General features: G+C 46.8%; 1 protein-coding gene across 1 annotated transcript in view; it reads left to right on the forward strand.

The window, feature by feature from the left end:
* LOC144936434 (putative oxidoreductase YjmC) overlaps positions 1-14994 on the forward strand; it is a 37989-nt gene extending 22995 nt beyond the window's left edge. Inside the window, exons 6-12 of the mRNA XM_078863485.1 lie at positions 1022-1075; positions 6737-6835; positions 7338-7473; positions 9115-9233; positions 11751-11846; positions 12345-12455; positions 14935-14994. Coding sequence (XP_078719611.1) covers positions 1022-1075; positions 6737-6835; positions 7338-7473; positions 9115-9233; positions 11751-11846; positions 12345-12455; positions 14935-14994 — 675 coding nt within the window. The remainder of the gene's footprint in view (positions 1-1021; positions 1076-6736; positions 6836-7337; positions 7474-9114; positions 9234-11750; positions 11847-12344; positions 12456-14934) is intronic.
* The last annotated feature ends 486 nt before the right edge of the window (positions 14995-15480 follow it).

Here is a 15480-nt window from a genome sequence, read left to right on the forward strand (position 1 = left end):
ACGAACAAAAGGCCGAGATCGGCGCGGCGTAGTGAAGCGGGGGGGGATTGGGCTCAGTGCCCTACCCAGGTGGGGGGGGGGGGGAGCTCTAGCAGAGAAGTGAAAGTTTATTTATATGGGGGATAAGGGGAGAAGATAACTGACATAACACGGGAGGAGGGGGTGGGAACGAAAGGGGAGGGGCCGGGGGGGGGGACAGAAAGTGGGGAGCTTATTGTTCATTATTAACACGTCGTGTTAGAAATATAAGTTTGTTAAAACAGTAACATTACAAAACAAATCATCTAAGGTTTATAACGTGCAGGAAGTCAATATGAGTACTTTTCATTCTGTAATGGGTATAATGCCGCATCCAGCCTCCCCACATCCAGGCACACACAATAGTGCCAATCAAATCAGTCCCCAAATCCCTCCACTGGCTCCCAGGGTAATCAACTCCAAGCATCGCCCTCACCATCTTAAACATCCTCCATCAGCTCACCCCAGCTGCCTCGTGAGCTCCTATGTCACTTGTGTGACCGATTCTGTTGGAACTGGGGCATTACATATGGTCAGTGGCACTCAGCCTGTCACCCGACCGAGCCGATGATGATGAGTAACGCTCTGCAGGAAGTTAACAGTAATGATACTACGGACTGGTCTCCACCACAATAAAGTGGAATTTCCACAAAATAGCTCATAGCCATCAAATAAGCGATAACTGATGCCCCATTGCGAGATCGGAATCAGAGCTTACCGTGTAATGAGTTGTCATTAAAATTAGGTTTCTCGGTTAATTCTCATAACTGTGCTTTACGTGGTCAGTTTTAAAAACACTTAATTTGTTAATTCCAAAATATGGTTCACGCGCAAATAGTAAGTGGCACGGTCATTATTTTGTGCAGATATACAGAATCAGAATATGAACACTGGAGGAATCCGATGAGCTATAAAGCTCTTCTTCGCAGATGTCCAGTAGCGTTGACATGAATTAAATTCATTAAGATATTTAAACGCGACATGTTTTGCTTGTTTGTTGTAGGGAATGAGCTTCACGAACACCTCTCCGCTGGTTGTGCCAACGAGAGGAATGGAAGTAAGTCTCGTGCCAAGCGACGTGCCTCGTTAACGCACCAACTCCTAAAGCCAGATCACTCCCCTTTGCACAAGCAGCGGCACACACAAACAAACATTCACGCTGTTTGCGTACACAACACATCGAGTCATTCATGTGTTCACACATGTGAAGTGTGCGAACAAGCCCGCTGGAAATTTAACGTAGATTTTGAAGGATTTGAACATTAAAATGGCACTAATATTTGCATAGGCCAATGTGTTTTGGAAAACAGTGTTCGTAAAAGTTATTAATCGGACGGTAGTTTTGAACGGTGTGGTTGAATGAATCACAAACACATGTGGCCCATTCCTGTACTTCTTATCAATGCCGGATGAAGCTAGTGCGGGGCCTGTATCATATGTTATTAAGGGGCCTTAAATAAAAACAAACACTTAAATATTAAAACACAGATTTTTAACTTCAGTAGTACAGTAATTGTATTCTTTTCATTTTCTATACAGCCAGATAATACGACAAATCGCTAACCTTAAACACCCAGTCGTCCATAGAAGTTGAAGGCAGTATAGTACTATAGTAATAGAGCAAGTGCAGAATCACTGAACCGGAATTGATAGCTTGAAAGCGTTTAGCGCGGGGCTCTTGAAAGTGCGGGGCCCGGAGCATTTGTAGCTACTTTGCTACGAGGATAATCCGGCACTGCTTCTTATATGGCCCTGACCATCGTGGGACTCCCTACCTCGTCCGAAAGAGGGAACAGCTGAGAAGCTGACGAGCTTAAAAAAACTTTTAACGTCACTTGTTCAGCTTGGCATTCACAGACGAATATTCACAAAGCTTCGCCAAATGTATGGTTTCAGATTGGCATATATATTATTCTGCCGTGGTTTTTACATTTTATTGGAGAATGATAATTAATATACAGGATACTTGGTTTCAGAAAGGCACCTTAAAATAAAAGTTAAATTAATTGAAAGAGAAAGTTTATCAGAATCAGAATATGTATTTATGCTGGAGGAATCCAATGAGCTATTAAGCTCTTTTTCACGGGTGTCCAGTCGGGGCGAGGCAGAACGTTACAGCAACAAACATGACAAACACACGATAGGAGCGAAAAATAGGTTATGCAACATTCTTGGGCGATCTTCAGCAGCAGCGACGTGACAGAATCATTTGAAGCAATCGCAGCAGATAAGCTGGCGAGCCTCCTGGGGGATTTTCTCTCGCGTTCCAGTGCTAGATGTTAACTATCTCGCCAGCTATACAGGAGGTCGTGGGTTCGATCTCAACCGTGACGCCTATATATTTGGAGTTTGCGTGTCTTTCTCTCTGTAGTCGCATGGATTTTTCTCCAGGTCCTCTGGTTTTTCCCTCCACATTTAGAAACGTGTGTTTAGAGTATTTGGCTGCTACACATATCCACATGATAAGCCACTTCGTTGAAGTATCATTTGTGGCCAGGTCGCTTCTGAAAAAGAGCTACATAGCTCAGTGGGTCTTACCTGGAAAAAAAAAATTATAGTTTCAGTGTTATGCGTACGGCCAACGCTACGGTGGGCACGTTTGGGTTTCGTGAAAATGCCGTCTCATAGTATCTCACAATGGATAAAACCGTTAGAGAAACACCGTATATTGCTGGATTAGTGGTTCGTATAGAAATCAGCCCATGAGAGCAACAAGTACTTGTTTACCTGTGTGTGACCGCTGCCTCGCTGCCACAGCCCGCTCCTGAGCCGAGGCCAGCAGAGGGCCTCCTGCCGCCTGCCGCCTCCTCCTGCCGCTTCTCTGCCTCCGCTTGCCGTCTCTCGGGACTGTGATGTCGCTCGGTTGCCGCTCCTGCCCCAGCTTGCCCGGGGGCCTTCCTGGCTACTTTCGGTGATTTGTTGTCGTTTCCTGGGGCTGTCTCTCACCGTGGGCTGCTCTGCTCCATGCCCTTGTTTTGCCAGGCTTCTTGCCCCAGTTTGTGTCCCTTCGTTCCCTCTATTACCTCTTTCCCACTGTGCACTTTAGCCGTGCCGGGGCAGTGACGAACCGGCCCGGCATGGCTCTGGAGGAGAAAAGTTATTTTTTTTCCACTGCAGAAGCTAACATCACTTGCGATAGAGAAGAAGTTGAGATGCGTGTAGATGACACTGTGATGCTGTGCCCTTACAGTGTACTGAGGTCACACGTTGGCGAGATGTTAACTACCTCGCCTGGTATGCAGGAGATTGGCGGTTCGATCCCAACCCTGACACCAGTATATTTAGAGTTTACATGCTTTCCCTGTGGTCGCGTGGATTTTCTTTCAGGTCCTCGGTTTTTCCCTCCACATTTAGAAACATGCATTTAGAGTATTTGGCTGCTGTAAATTTCCACGTAATAAGCCACTTCGTTGAGCTATCACTTGTGGTAGCCAGGTCGCTTCTGAAAATTAACTATATAGCTCAGTGGGCCTTGCCGCGAGTCACGGGGGTTGACAACCATACCTTGCCATGCTGGTCACTTCCCCCATATATAAGATACTGCTATCAACCTATAGGGTTTTAAAAGGGCCCATCCCACATTACTAATACATTTATATATTCCATCAAGGTCCATAAGGTCTTCTGATCTCCAACTGCTCAGCACTCCCAGGTCTCTAGGTTGTGCTCTTTTGGTGATCGGGCTTTTGTTAGTGTGGCACCCATGCTATGGAACGCCTTGACACTTTAAATCAGGAAATCAGAGTCGGTAGATATGTTTAAATCTGCTTTGAAAACCCATCTCTTTAAAATGTATTTCCCTCTCTAGTTTGCTCGGTGGCCCTGGTTCTGTTTTTGTTTCATTGCTTTCCATGCATTGCGCATTGGGATCCTAGAATGGAATGCTAGATTCGTCTAGTGAGGTTCTTGTATCACGATTTCGTTCTGGCTCGGCATGGCAGATAGCCAGAAGACAACCACCTATGCCAATGTGGGGGGGCCCTTGCTGGCTCAGCTCGGATGTGCAAGTGTAAAATGGGTGTATCTGTGCCGCGACCTTAATGAGTTTGACATTTGTCTTTGATCTAAATTACCCCCTCCCCTAATTGTTTTAGAATGTTACACCTCAGTTATAAACACTACTCTCCTGCCATATCTGCATGAAGTATACATCTCATGTGTAAATGTATAGGTGTCAATGGTGTTCATACGTCTTATGCTATATGCAGCTGTCTAATGCAACATTTCAGTGCTTTGAATCCATCATTGATCTTTAGTGTTTGGCGTTTCCCCCATTTTTGAGAAATTGGAAGGTGTACCTGTCTTGTTTTAACATTTGCATGTAAAATTTTCAAGTGATATTTAATACAATAATCAGGGCAACTGTGCATTTGGTTTGCTTGAAAATGTATAGTCATGCAAAAATTATGATGACAATTAAAACAGCTTCAACAATGAATAACACCACATAATGTGTTTCAATGAATGTCAACACTTTAAGTCAAATCGTGCTAGATTATTTACGATTCCATTTATCAGCGCGTTTTTGTCTTCAACAATTCTATTCAAACGTCACGTAGCCAATACCATCAATATTTCAATATTTAAAAAAAAACTTTTTTTAAACACGCTTTAATGAAATGTACCATACAAGTAATGGCAGAACTCCACGACTCCAGGAAGCGGCCCCGAAGCTTGCCATAACGTAAGGAACCGTGGTGATTTACAGGCAACGTCAGTTGAGTGTGGACAATTAGACCCAAGCCAAAACATAACATATAAAAAATATTGTTAAAAAATATATTTTTTTATGATAGAATATAGTATTTTCATCAGTATGACATACCGTGAGGGAAAAAAAGTATTTGATTCCCTGCTGATGTTGTACGTTTGCCCACTGACAAAGAAATGATCAGTCTATAATTTTAATGGTAGGTTTATTTGAACAGTGAGAGACAGAATAACAACAACAAAATCCAGAAAAACGCATGTCAAAAATGTTATAAATTGATTTGCATTTTAATGAGGGAAATAAGTATTTGACCCCCTCTCAATCAGAAAGATTTCTGGCTCCCAGGTGTCTTTTATATAGGTAACGAGCTGAGATTAGGAATACACTCTTAAAGGGAGTGCTCCTAATCTCAGCTTGTTACCTGTATAAAAGACACCTGTTCACAGAAACAATCAATCAATCAGATTCCAAACTCTCCACCATGGCCAAGACTAAAGAACTCTCCAAGGATGGCAGGGACAAGATTGTAGACCTAGACAAGGCTGGAATGGGCTACACGACCATCGCCAAGCAGCTTGGTGAGAAGGTGACAACAGTTGGTGCGATTATTCGCAAATGGAAGAAACACAAAATAACTGTCAATCTCCCTCGGCCTGGGGCTCCATGCAAGATCTCACCTCGTGGAGTTGCAATGATCATGAGAACGGTGAGGAATCAGCCCAGAACTACACGGGAGGATCTTGTCAATGATCTCAAGGCAGCTGGGACCATAGTCACCAAGAAAACAGTTGGTAACACACTACGCCGTGAAGGACTGAAATCCTGCAGCGCCCGCAAGGTCCCCCTGGTCAAGAAAGCACATATACATGCCCGTCTGAAGTTTGCCAATGAACATCTGAATGATTCAGAGGACAACTGGGTGAAAGTGTTGTGGTCAGATGAGACCAAAATGGAGCTCTTTGGCATCAACTCAACTCGCCGTGTTTGGAGGAGGAGGAATGCTACCTATGACCCCAAGAACACCATCCCCACCGTCAAACATGAAGGTGGAAACATTATGCTTTGGGGGTGTTTTTCTGCTAAGGGGACAGGACAACTTCACCGCATCTAAGGGACGATGGACGGGGCCATGTACCGTCAAATCTTGGGTGAGAACCTCCTTCCCTCAGACAGGGCATTGAAAATGGGTCGTGGATGGGTATTCCAGCATGACAATGACCCAAAACACACGGCCAAGGCAACAAAGGAGTGGCTCAAGAAGAAGCACATTAAGGTCCTGAAGTGGCCTAGCCAGTCTGCAGACCTTATTCCCATAAAAAATCTGTGGAGGGAGCTGAAGGTTCGAGTTGCCAAACGTCAGCCTCGAAACCTTAATGACTTGGAGAAGATCTGCAAAGAGGAGTGGGACAAAATCCCTCCTGAGATGTGTGGAAACCTGGTGGCCAACTATAAGAAACGTCTGACCTCTGTGAATGCCAAAAAGAGTTTTGCCACCAAGTACTAAGTCATGTTTTGCAGAGGGTTCAAATACTTATTTCCCTCATTAAAATGCAAATCAATTTATAACATTTTTGTCATGCGTTTTTATGGATTTTGTTGTTGTTATTCTGTCTCTCATTGTTCAAATAAAGCTACCATTAACATTATAGACTGATCATTTCTTTGTCAGTGGGCAAACGTGCAAAATTAGCATGGGATTAAATACTTTTTTCCCTCACTGTAAGTTTGCGGTCGATACCACATTGGAAAGTGGGTTAAAATTGAGTTACAAGATTTGAGGATACAACAACAGACAGAGTGAGTTAAATAAAAGAGCGTCATAAAAATCGACATTTTCAACATTGCGAGCAGCACAACTTACAGAGAAAAGAAATGCTGTTTTTAAAAATATATATAATCATTGTCTCCGCAATTGGCCATGTAGCGTTAACGTCGGAAGGGGCTCTCGTGTGCGTGTGTGTCTCTGGCCTTGACATTCTCCCTTGTTCGGGTGCCACCCCATTGCAGTGCACTCTGGGAACAAACCCCATCAGCGTGGCGGCGCCAGCTGGGAAGGACGACAGCTTCGTGCTGGACATGGCCACGTCAGCCGTTGCACTGGGCAAGGTAACCACGCACTCGCAATAATAATATTATATCATCATTGTCATGATCCACAGGCAGATAGCCTGTAAGGTGTCCCACTGCCCATTTCGTTATTTGTTTGTTTCCAAAATTTCCCCTGCCTTGTGCCAATATACTCCAGTAGCGGCCACATTTTCGTGGCACCAATCTCTTCTGTCGTCATTTTACACGGCGGTGGAAATTGAGCCACTTGCATTTCAAAACGCTGATGTACGATATTTGTAGCACGCGCGAGTTTTTGCTAAAGAGGCACGGCAGACCACCGACAAGTGCCAAGGCGGTCAGAGCAGGTGCCAACAAATTGCCCAAGCTCTGTGGACCTTTTTGTACATATCTGGCCAACTCCATGAACCTGTCACAGCGGCTCGCTACAGGTTACCAAGATGAAATTATCACAAGAGGGAGGAGACGTGGCGATGTTCACGTAAATATCTGCCGGTTCCACCCCCGGGCTGTTGCGGGACCCACACACGCGTGCGCGCAGGTCGAGCTGCACGCGCGCAACCAGCAGACGATTCCCGAGGGCTGGGGCTGCGACGCGAAGGGCGCCGTCACGCAGGACCCGCAGAAGGTGCTGGACGGAGGAGGCCTTCTGGCCCTGGGAGGAGCCGAAGCCACAGGTGCAGTCTGTTCTCCCATAACGCCGCATGTTGTTTTCGCAACGCGAATTGTATATAACGCAATGAATGTACCAGGGAACGTGTTTTTTTTTTTATCACGCGGATGCGAATTAGCTATGACGCGATTGAGTGAACCAAACTATGTCGCGCGAGTAGGAATAAGCGGTGGTAGGGATGCCTTGGCGTAGCATCATACAAGGCGGGATGCTGCTGGATGCTTCTGGATGCTACCCACTCGCCTCAGTCTTTGTTCAGCCTGCGTACACATCTCACGTGTTACCGCGGACTGTGGTTTAGCTTATATTATTTACTATTTATTATAACGCGAGCGAGCCACATTGCACCGCGAGTCACGGGGGTTGACAACCATACCTTGCCATGCTGGTCACTTCCCCCATATATAAGATACTGCTATCAACCTATAGGGTTTTAAAAGGGCCCATCCCACATTATTAATACATTTATATATTCCATCAAGGTCCATAAGGTCTTCTGATCTCCAACTGCTCAGCACTCCCAGGTCTCTAGGTTGTGCTCTTTTGGTGATCGGGCTTTTGTTAGTGTGGCACCCATGCTATGGAACGCCTTGACACTTTAAATCAGGAAATCAGAGTCGGTAGATATGTTTAAATCTGCTTTGAAAACCCATCTCTTTAAAATGTATTTCCCTCTCTAGTTTGCTCGGTGGCCCTGGTTCTGTTTTTGTTTCACTGCTTTCCATGCATTGCGCATTGGGATCCTAGAATGGAATGCACATTATACATTTGAATTATTATATATAAGAGGTGACGTTTCGAGCAATGTCTCTTCATAGCACATGAAGAGGGGCGATTGCCTCAGACGTTGCCTATTATGTCATTTTTTAAAGCCATACACGGTGGTATTGATGAATGCGTTGAGCTTTTTTCCCCCACTACAGTAGAACCCCTATTAACGACCACCCCTGTTAATGACTAATTAATTACGGGCGGGCCTCCATAGAGCCAAATGTGTAGTGTATAGTAGTGTAGTGTATAGTGTAGTGTATAGTAGTGTAGTGTATGGTAGTGTAGTGTATGGTAGTGTAGTGTATGGTAGTGTAGAGTAGAACCCCTCTTAACAACCACCCTTCTTAACGACTAATATCTTAACGATGTGCCTCCATAGAGCCCAATGTGTAGTTTATAGTGGTGTAGTGTATAGTGTAGTGTAGAGTAGTGTAGTGTCTCTATAGAGCCCAATGTGTAGTTTATAGTGGTGTAGTGTATAGTGTAGTGTATAATAGTATAGTGCCTCCATAGAGCCCAATGTGTTCGCTTACCGACCATTCCCCAGTTAATGACGAGCTGTTGTAGGTACAGTAAATATGAATTCATGCATTGTTTAACCATGTTTATCTAAATAATATGTGTTCATAATGTTGTTAGTATCTTTAGGTATTGATATACATTGTTTAAATGTTATAAAGTGCTTTTTTGGGGGTGAAAAAGGGTATAACTTTCAATGCTTTCGGAACGAATTAAGCCTTTAACGTGTATTTCCTATAAGCGCTTAACGAACAAATCACTTTATAACGGATTTTGTGGAACCAATTACCGTCGTTAAGAGGGATTCTACTGTAATCCAATGAGAGTCTCTCTCCCATCCTGTTGATGACGCCAGGAGGCTACAAGGGCTACGGCCTGGGCATGATGGTGGAGGTGTTCTGCGGCATCATGGCTGGTGCTACATACAGCAAGAATGTCCGCACCTGGAGGGAGACCAACCGCGTGGCCGACCTCGTAGGTGTCTCAAAACTGTTTACTGATGAATGTTGCAAGCGAGAATTTCATGATCGCTTGCGGCTGGCGTTGGCATCGTCCCCCACTCCTGCAGATGTCGAGGGTTAATGGGCGAGGTTTAGGACTGTGACTCATGCAGCTGCAGTGGCTGCTTTGGGTACACGGTCCAAACCTCCCCAGAGACCCTGGCTGACAGAGAAGGTGTTCAGGATGGCTGAGAAAAAGCGAATGGCCCACTCTAATCGTCTACAGCATCCCATGTCAGAGAATGAGGAGGCTTACCGCAGCATTCGCTCAGAGGTTCGGAGAGCCGTGAGGTGCTGTAAGGATGGGTGGTGGTCACGGGTTGCTGAGGAGATGGAGTCTGCCTCAATGGCCCGTGATCACAAATCCCTATTTAACCCCATCAAAAAAGTAACCTGCAGCGCCACACCTATTACCATCATTAGGGCAAAAAACGGTGATCCAATCTCCGACCCCCAGGAACAGGTTTGCAGATTTGCTGAGCATTTCTGTGAAGTCCTGAGGGAGGGGAAATCCCTCGACATGGAAAACATCGTGGGACAAAGTGGGGATGACCCTGCTGAGACTGCGGTGCCTCAAATATTGGAGGAGGAAGTCACCCCCTGTGAGTGGCTGGCTGAGGTGCCATCTGTTGAGGAAGTACTGAAGGCGATCCAGAATCTGAGACCAGGAAATGCACCGGGCAGAGATGATCTCCCAAGCGCAATGCTGAGGGAGGGTGGCGTTTGCGCAGAGACTGCCCTACATGACATCATAACAACAGTCTGGACCACTGGACGGGTTCCGCAGGATTGGAAGGATGCCCTTGTGGTCCCCCTCTTTAAGAAAGGGTACTGCACAGACTGTAACAACTACAGGGGTATTTCACTCCTCAGTGTGCCGGGAAAGGCCCTGACAAGGATTATTCAACATCGCCTTGCCAGGCACGCTGAAGAGAGGCTTGTGGAGGCTCAATGTGGTTTCAGGAAAGGGCGGTCCTGCACAGATGCCATATTCTCTGTCCGTTTGCTACAGCAATGGTGTAGGGAATTCCAACAAGACCGACATCTCTGCTTTATTGACCTGGTCAAGCCCTATGATACCATCAGTAGGCCTGGGCTCTGGGTTGTTTCTTCGTACTTTAGGAGTCTCTGACCCTCTGCTCACGATCAGTAAGGACCTTCATAATGGTGAGTGGGCCCGGGTAAAACTACGTGGCCGGGATTCGGAGCCATTCCCTGTTCAGCTTGAGGTGCGACAGGGATGTCCTCTGGCTCACACATTATTTAGCATATTTTTCGACCACGTAGCTCGTGAAGCCTTTTATGGCTGTACCAGAGGAATTTCCGTCTGGTACAAGGGATGGCTCCCTATTGGTCAACCACGTTATGTATGCCGATGATCTGGTTTTTTCCGCTCACTCAGAGGAGGAGTTGGAGGCGCTGTTGCTGAAACTGGAGCGTGCCACTAAGAGGTGGGGCCTTACCATCACCCCCACCAAAACTAAGCACCTGCCTGGGTATTTTGTACCATCGGGCACTCCACCCCCACAACTCCCAATCGGTGATGGGGCAGTTGTGGAAAGAGTGGAGAATTCCCATACCTTGGCAGTGTGCTCATGACCGGCTCTGGTTTGACAGCAGAGGTCTCAAATCGGAATCAGTCAAGCAGCATTATATTTTCATCGGTTGCGTAATGCTGTGTGGAAGCTACCTGGTCTGTCGCTCTGCACGAAGCTTCAAGTCTTCTCGGCCACAGTCATTCCCTCCCTTCTCTACGCTTGCGAAACATGGACCCCCATAATGGAGCATCTTCGCCGATTGGAAACATTTAGGCTGGCCTGCCTACGATCCATCCTGGGTTTAACCAGGCTGGATTGTACGAGGAGCTCACAAATGCTTGAAAGATCTGGGCAAAGTCCCATCGGTAAGCTCCTCCGGCAGGCAAGGCTGCGTTGGCTGGGTCATGTAGCCCGCATGCCTAGTCACTGCATGCCTAAATAGCTTTTGTTCGGTCGGATAAAGGGGGCTAAACGGGTGTGGCACGGGCTAGAGAAGAGATGGAGTGATGTGGTACAGGAAGATGTGGAGCTGAGTGGACTTGCCGATGATTGGTACCAGCGGTGTCAAGATCAGCCTCTGTGGAGGAGGCTCGTGAAGGACGCTACTGGGCAGTTGGAGGCAGTCGCCCACCAACAACAATGGAGGGCGGAGGATCGATGCTCACAACAACGAGCGGAGCGCCGTGTGGCTAAAGCAGAGCAAGTTGGCACAGTAGGGGGCACAGGTGTTGCATCAGCCAGTCATCTCAGTCAGTCGACCCGTGGCACCTGGGTCTGCCCCGTGACCTCCTGCCAGCGGGCATTCGACACTTCACGTGGCCTCAAGGTGTACATTGCCTGGCAAAAGCGTCGTGGTGACGTCACCACCACTTAGTGGCGAATGTCGGTTGTTGTTGTGCTCACCTGTTTGTGCTCACCTGTGTATGCTTACTTGTGTGCGCTCACCTGTGCAGGGGCAGTGTTTCGTCGCCGTCAATCTCAGCTGCTTTGCCCCAGGCTTCGAGTCTCGCATGGCTGACCTCTTGAGCATCCACCGCCACTTGCCGCCGGTACGCGGTCACTTGCCATTTAGGAAACAACACGACAAACAAACTAATTTTATTTTACCAGGTAAGGCCCACTGAGCTATGTAGATCTTTTTCAGAAGTGACCTGGCCACAAATGATAGCTCACCTAAGTGGCTTATCATGTGGACATTTATAGCAGTCAAATACTCGTTGATTCTAAATGTGGAGGGAAAAACTAGGGGACCTGGAGAAAAGTCCACGTGACCACACTTCTGTTTAGCACGGTCGGCTACGTACGGTGTGAAAGAAGCTCAACGTAATACACTTCAAACCGTACGACGCCCATGGGAAGGGGATTTCACAACACCTCGTGTGATCCTCCAACCCCTCATCGCCTCCACGGCACCGGATTACAGGCGTGCATAGCCACCACTGGCACCACCACTGCCCATCTGTGCAGTCGCATATATTTCTTGTCATTACTGGACCCAACCTCTTCCCTCCGTTGATATTCCATGTGTGTGCTGTGCCTGCTGGCAGGCGCCTGGGGCCACCAGCGTGCTGGTGCCTGGCGACCCGGAGCGCCAGCACATCGCCGAGTGCGAGGGCAAGGGCGGCATCCCCTACTCTGTACACGTCGTGAGCCACATGGTACCAAGGCCACAGACAGACAGCAGCACCACACGCATAGTGCCCTGTCATTCCTACAGTCTGTTCTCCTACAACGCGGTGGTAGTTGCGTTCCTGAAGAACACCACGTTATGGGAAAAATCGGGTTATTACAAATAATATACAATACAGGGGTAAAGCACAGCCCGCAATAACACCTGAGATGCATACGCAAGCTGAACAAAGACTGAGGTGCGTGAGTAGCATCTAGAAGCATCCAGCGGCATCGTTGGTTCTCCAGCTAAATCCTCAGTGTTGCGGAAACTCACTGAATATAGAAGCGTCTACAACAGCGTTGCAGTTGAAAAGAGTGCTGAAGTGTTCCTGCCAGCGGGAGATGATTGCATTTTTGTCTTTGAAGATTTCTGTCCCATCCTTAGACTGAAGTGGTGCAAGGCCCCTGTTTTGATGGTCCATATAAGACTTTGGTTGCTTTAAAACATTCACGTGGGTTATTGGAATCTGCGAGATGTTTATTTCTTCTGCTTTATGTCTGAACCAGTTGTTCTTCAGTTCAAGGATTTTAGTTTATACTTCCGATTTGGCCTCCTTATGATTATTTTTTCTGGCTAGACTGTTTGTGTTGTTGCCACGCGATGAATACTTTCCGCTTTTTGTCAATGAGGCCTGCGATTTCCTGGTCGTTGTCATTTAACCAGTCAGTTTTTTCTTCTTGTGTAGCCATTGGTGTTTTCACAGCTGGTTATAAATGCCGTCTTCAGTTGTGTCCAGTACTCATGAACATTTCCTGAAGCCTGGTTGGTGCTGAGTCTTTGAGCTAGTGCTTTCAGTCGGGCCTATACTGCTGGATCTTTTAATCTGGTTACCGTGACTCTTTTCCTCTGTAGCTTTGGTTAGTTGATGTGTTTGTGGTTTAGATTCAGAGTCATCACTGATCGAATTAGTCTGTGGTCAGTCCAGCAATCGTCTGCATTGATCATGGCACGAGTGATGCGGACGTCTGTGCTGTTAAGCTTCCTGACAATCACGTCGTCCAGTAAATGCTAATGGTGTGATCGAGGGTGGCACCAGGAGGTCTTGAGGCTATTCTTCTGCCTGAATAGCCAGCACGTATCCAGAGGAGTCCAGACAGGCCTTCTTGTTTACCGAAGCGGCCCAGGTGGTCGAACCACCCACCATAATTCGCCCTGTCTGGCAATCCTGGACTTTACCTGTTACCACCTCCCACGACGTGGGCGAGGGGTTGGTTTTTGGGAGGCAGTGGATGCGACAGTAGAGGAGCGTTGGCACAGGCAGGTGACGTTGTAGTCGACCCCGCTGGCGATGTGGGCTTGTTTATACTTACTGAGTATCCGTGTCACGTGGTGTCCACCACGTCAGGTGGGTATCGTTGGTAGTGATACAATGGTGGAGGGAATCTAGCCGAGCGTGACTCAATGTAAGTCCAGTAGAGGTTTCTTACTCTTTGTAAAAAAGATAAAATAATAAATGTATTATTTTATCTTTATACGTGACTTTACCGAAAGAACCAAAGAGTAATTCCTGCAGTCACGAAAGCTCCAAACTTAAGATAGAGGTTTCTTGTTTACCTTGTGAAAGACCCAACGTAGTTCTCTGGCTTTGATCTTCCACGAAGCTCATGGTCCACCCTAAAACGCATCCACTGCACAAACCATGGCAGTAGATGCAGATACCTGATGCACAAATGGAAAATTGAAAACGCTTCAGTGTGTGACTACGATGATACAGAACAGACCGTACAACGTAATACGACTCAATCCCCGATCCACAAATACGAAGGAGACATCACAGCGATACACTCCGCTGCTCCTGATGCGCTTATGTGACTTGAACCACCTGAAAGTGAAATTGTAGTTGTTGCTCTGCATCTACATCAGCCGTACGAAATAAGAAGATTTACCTTTAGAGTGGGGGAAACCCCTCAGGTGATATTTCCTTTTCCATGTTTTTTTTGCTTTAGTTTAAGAAAGGTCGAAAAATGTCGGTGTTTGATGAAACAGGACCCTGGTAGTGACAAAGTAAATACTGCAGTAAAAATCCCAGGCATTTCCTGCTCATGTGAGCTTCGAAGTATCAGTGCTCATCTCCTGTTGATAGCCTTTGAACCAATGGGGGGAAATTCCCCATCATAATGACAGGGGCAAGTTTCTCCATAGAGCGAACACTTTTTGACTTCCACACAAAGTGCGACTCATTATATAGACCCCAGATGAATATTGAGTCAACTCCCAAACAGAATTTGAACTCACAAGCTACTGTGAGCCACATGCTTTGCCACTCAGCCTCAAAGCCATTCGATCGCTCTGTCTGAGAGTCGTTGCATTGCAGATGCACCATCTTCAAATGTATATATTCGTGGCAGTGGGAAGTTCTGTGGTCCGCAGTTTGGTGTTCATGGCCAAGGTTGCACACACAGAGGAGCTGCTGGTGGTAGCTGGTACCGCCATAATCGTGTGAAATGTTGTTTTTATTCTTGCAGAACAATGTGGCGAAAGAGCTGGGCGTTGCACCACTGCCAGTGTCAGTGATGGACAAATGAAGAACAAAGTGCATCGGACACAAAAGTGGGATTGTACGCAAAGTGCTTTAAATCCTTCGCTATCGTCTGGTTCCGCAATGTGGGTGTTGATGAACGTAAGAATGCGTTGTACGTTTCTGCTAAATGGGGGGGGGGGGGGTGTGATGCTGGAAGTGCTTAGGTTGGCGTTCAATTTGTGCTTTGGACAAGTAGACGACTTTTTTTGGTTTTACAGACATCCGCTGCGTTTTAATGTCATGCAGTACGGCAAGAGGCGAGTCGTGCTGTGGTTGTGCACTGCAGCCCCCCTCGGGATGTTTCCGCTGTTGGCACAGCACGTCGTTCGGTACGACGTCCGACGTTTGGCTCCGCGTCCTTAGAAGCTTTTTCAGGAACCGAAGAGGCTGAAGAGCCAGCGTCATTATTGTTGTAAAAAAATTACAATAAAAAAACCACTGTGGAGAGCCCTTGTCAAAATGCTTCATAAAATCGTATTCGATTCAATGA

The sequence above is a fragment of the Lampetra fluviatilis genome, chromosome 16 (assembly GCF_964198595.1).
Source record: "Lampetra fluviatilis chromosome 16, kcLamFluv1.1, whole genome shotgun sequence".
Lineage (NCBI taxonomy): Eukaryota > Metazoa > Chordata > Hyperoartia > Petromyzontiformes > Petromyzontidae > Lampetra > Lampetra fluviatilis.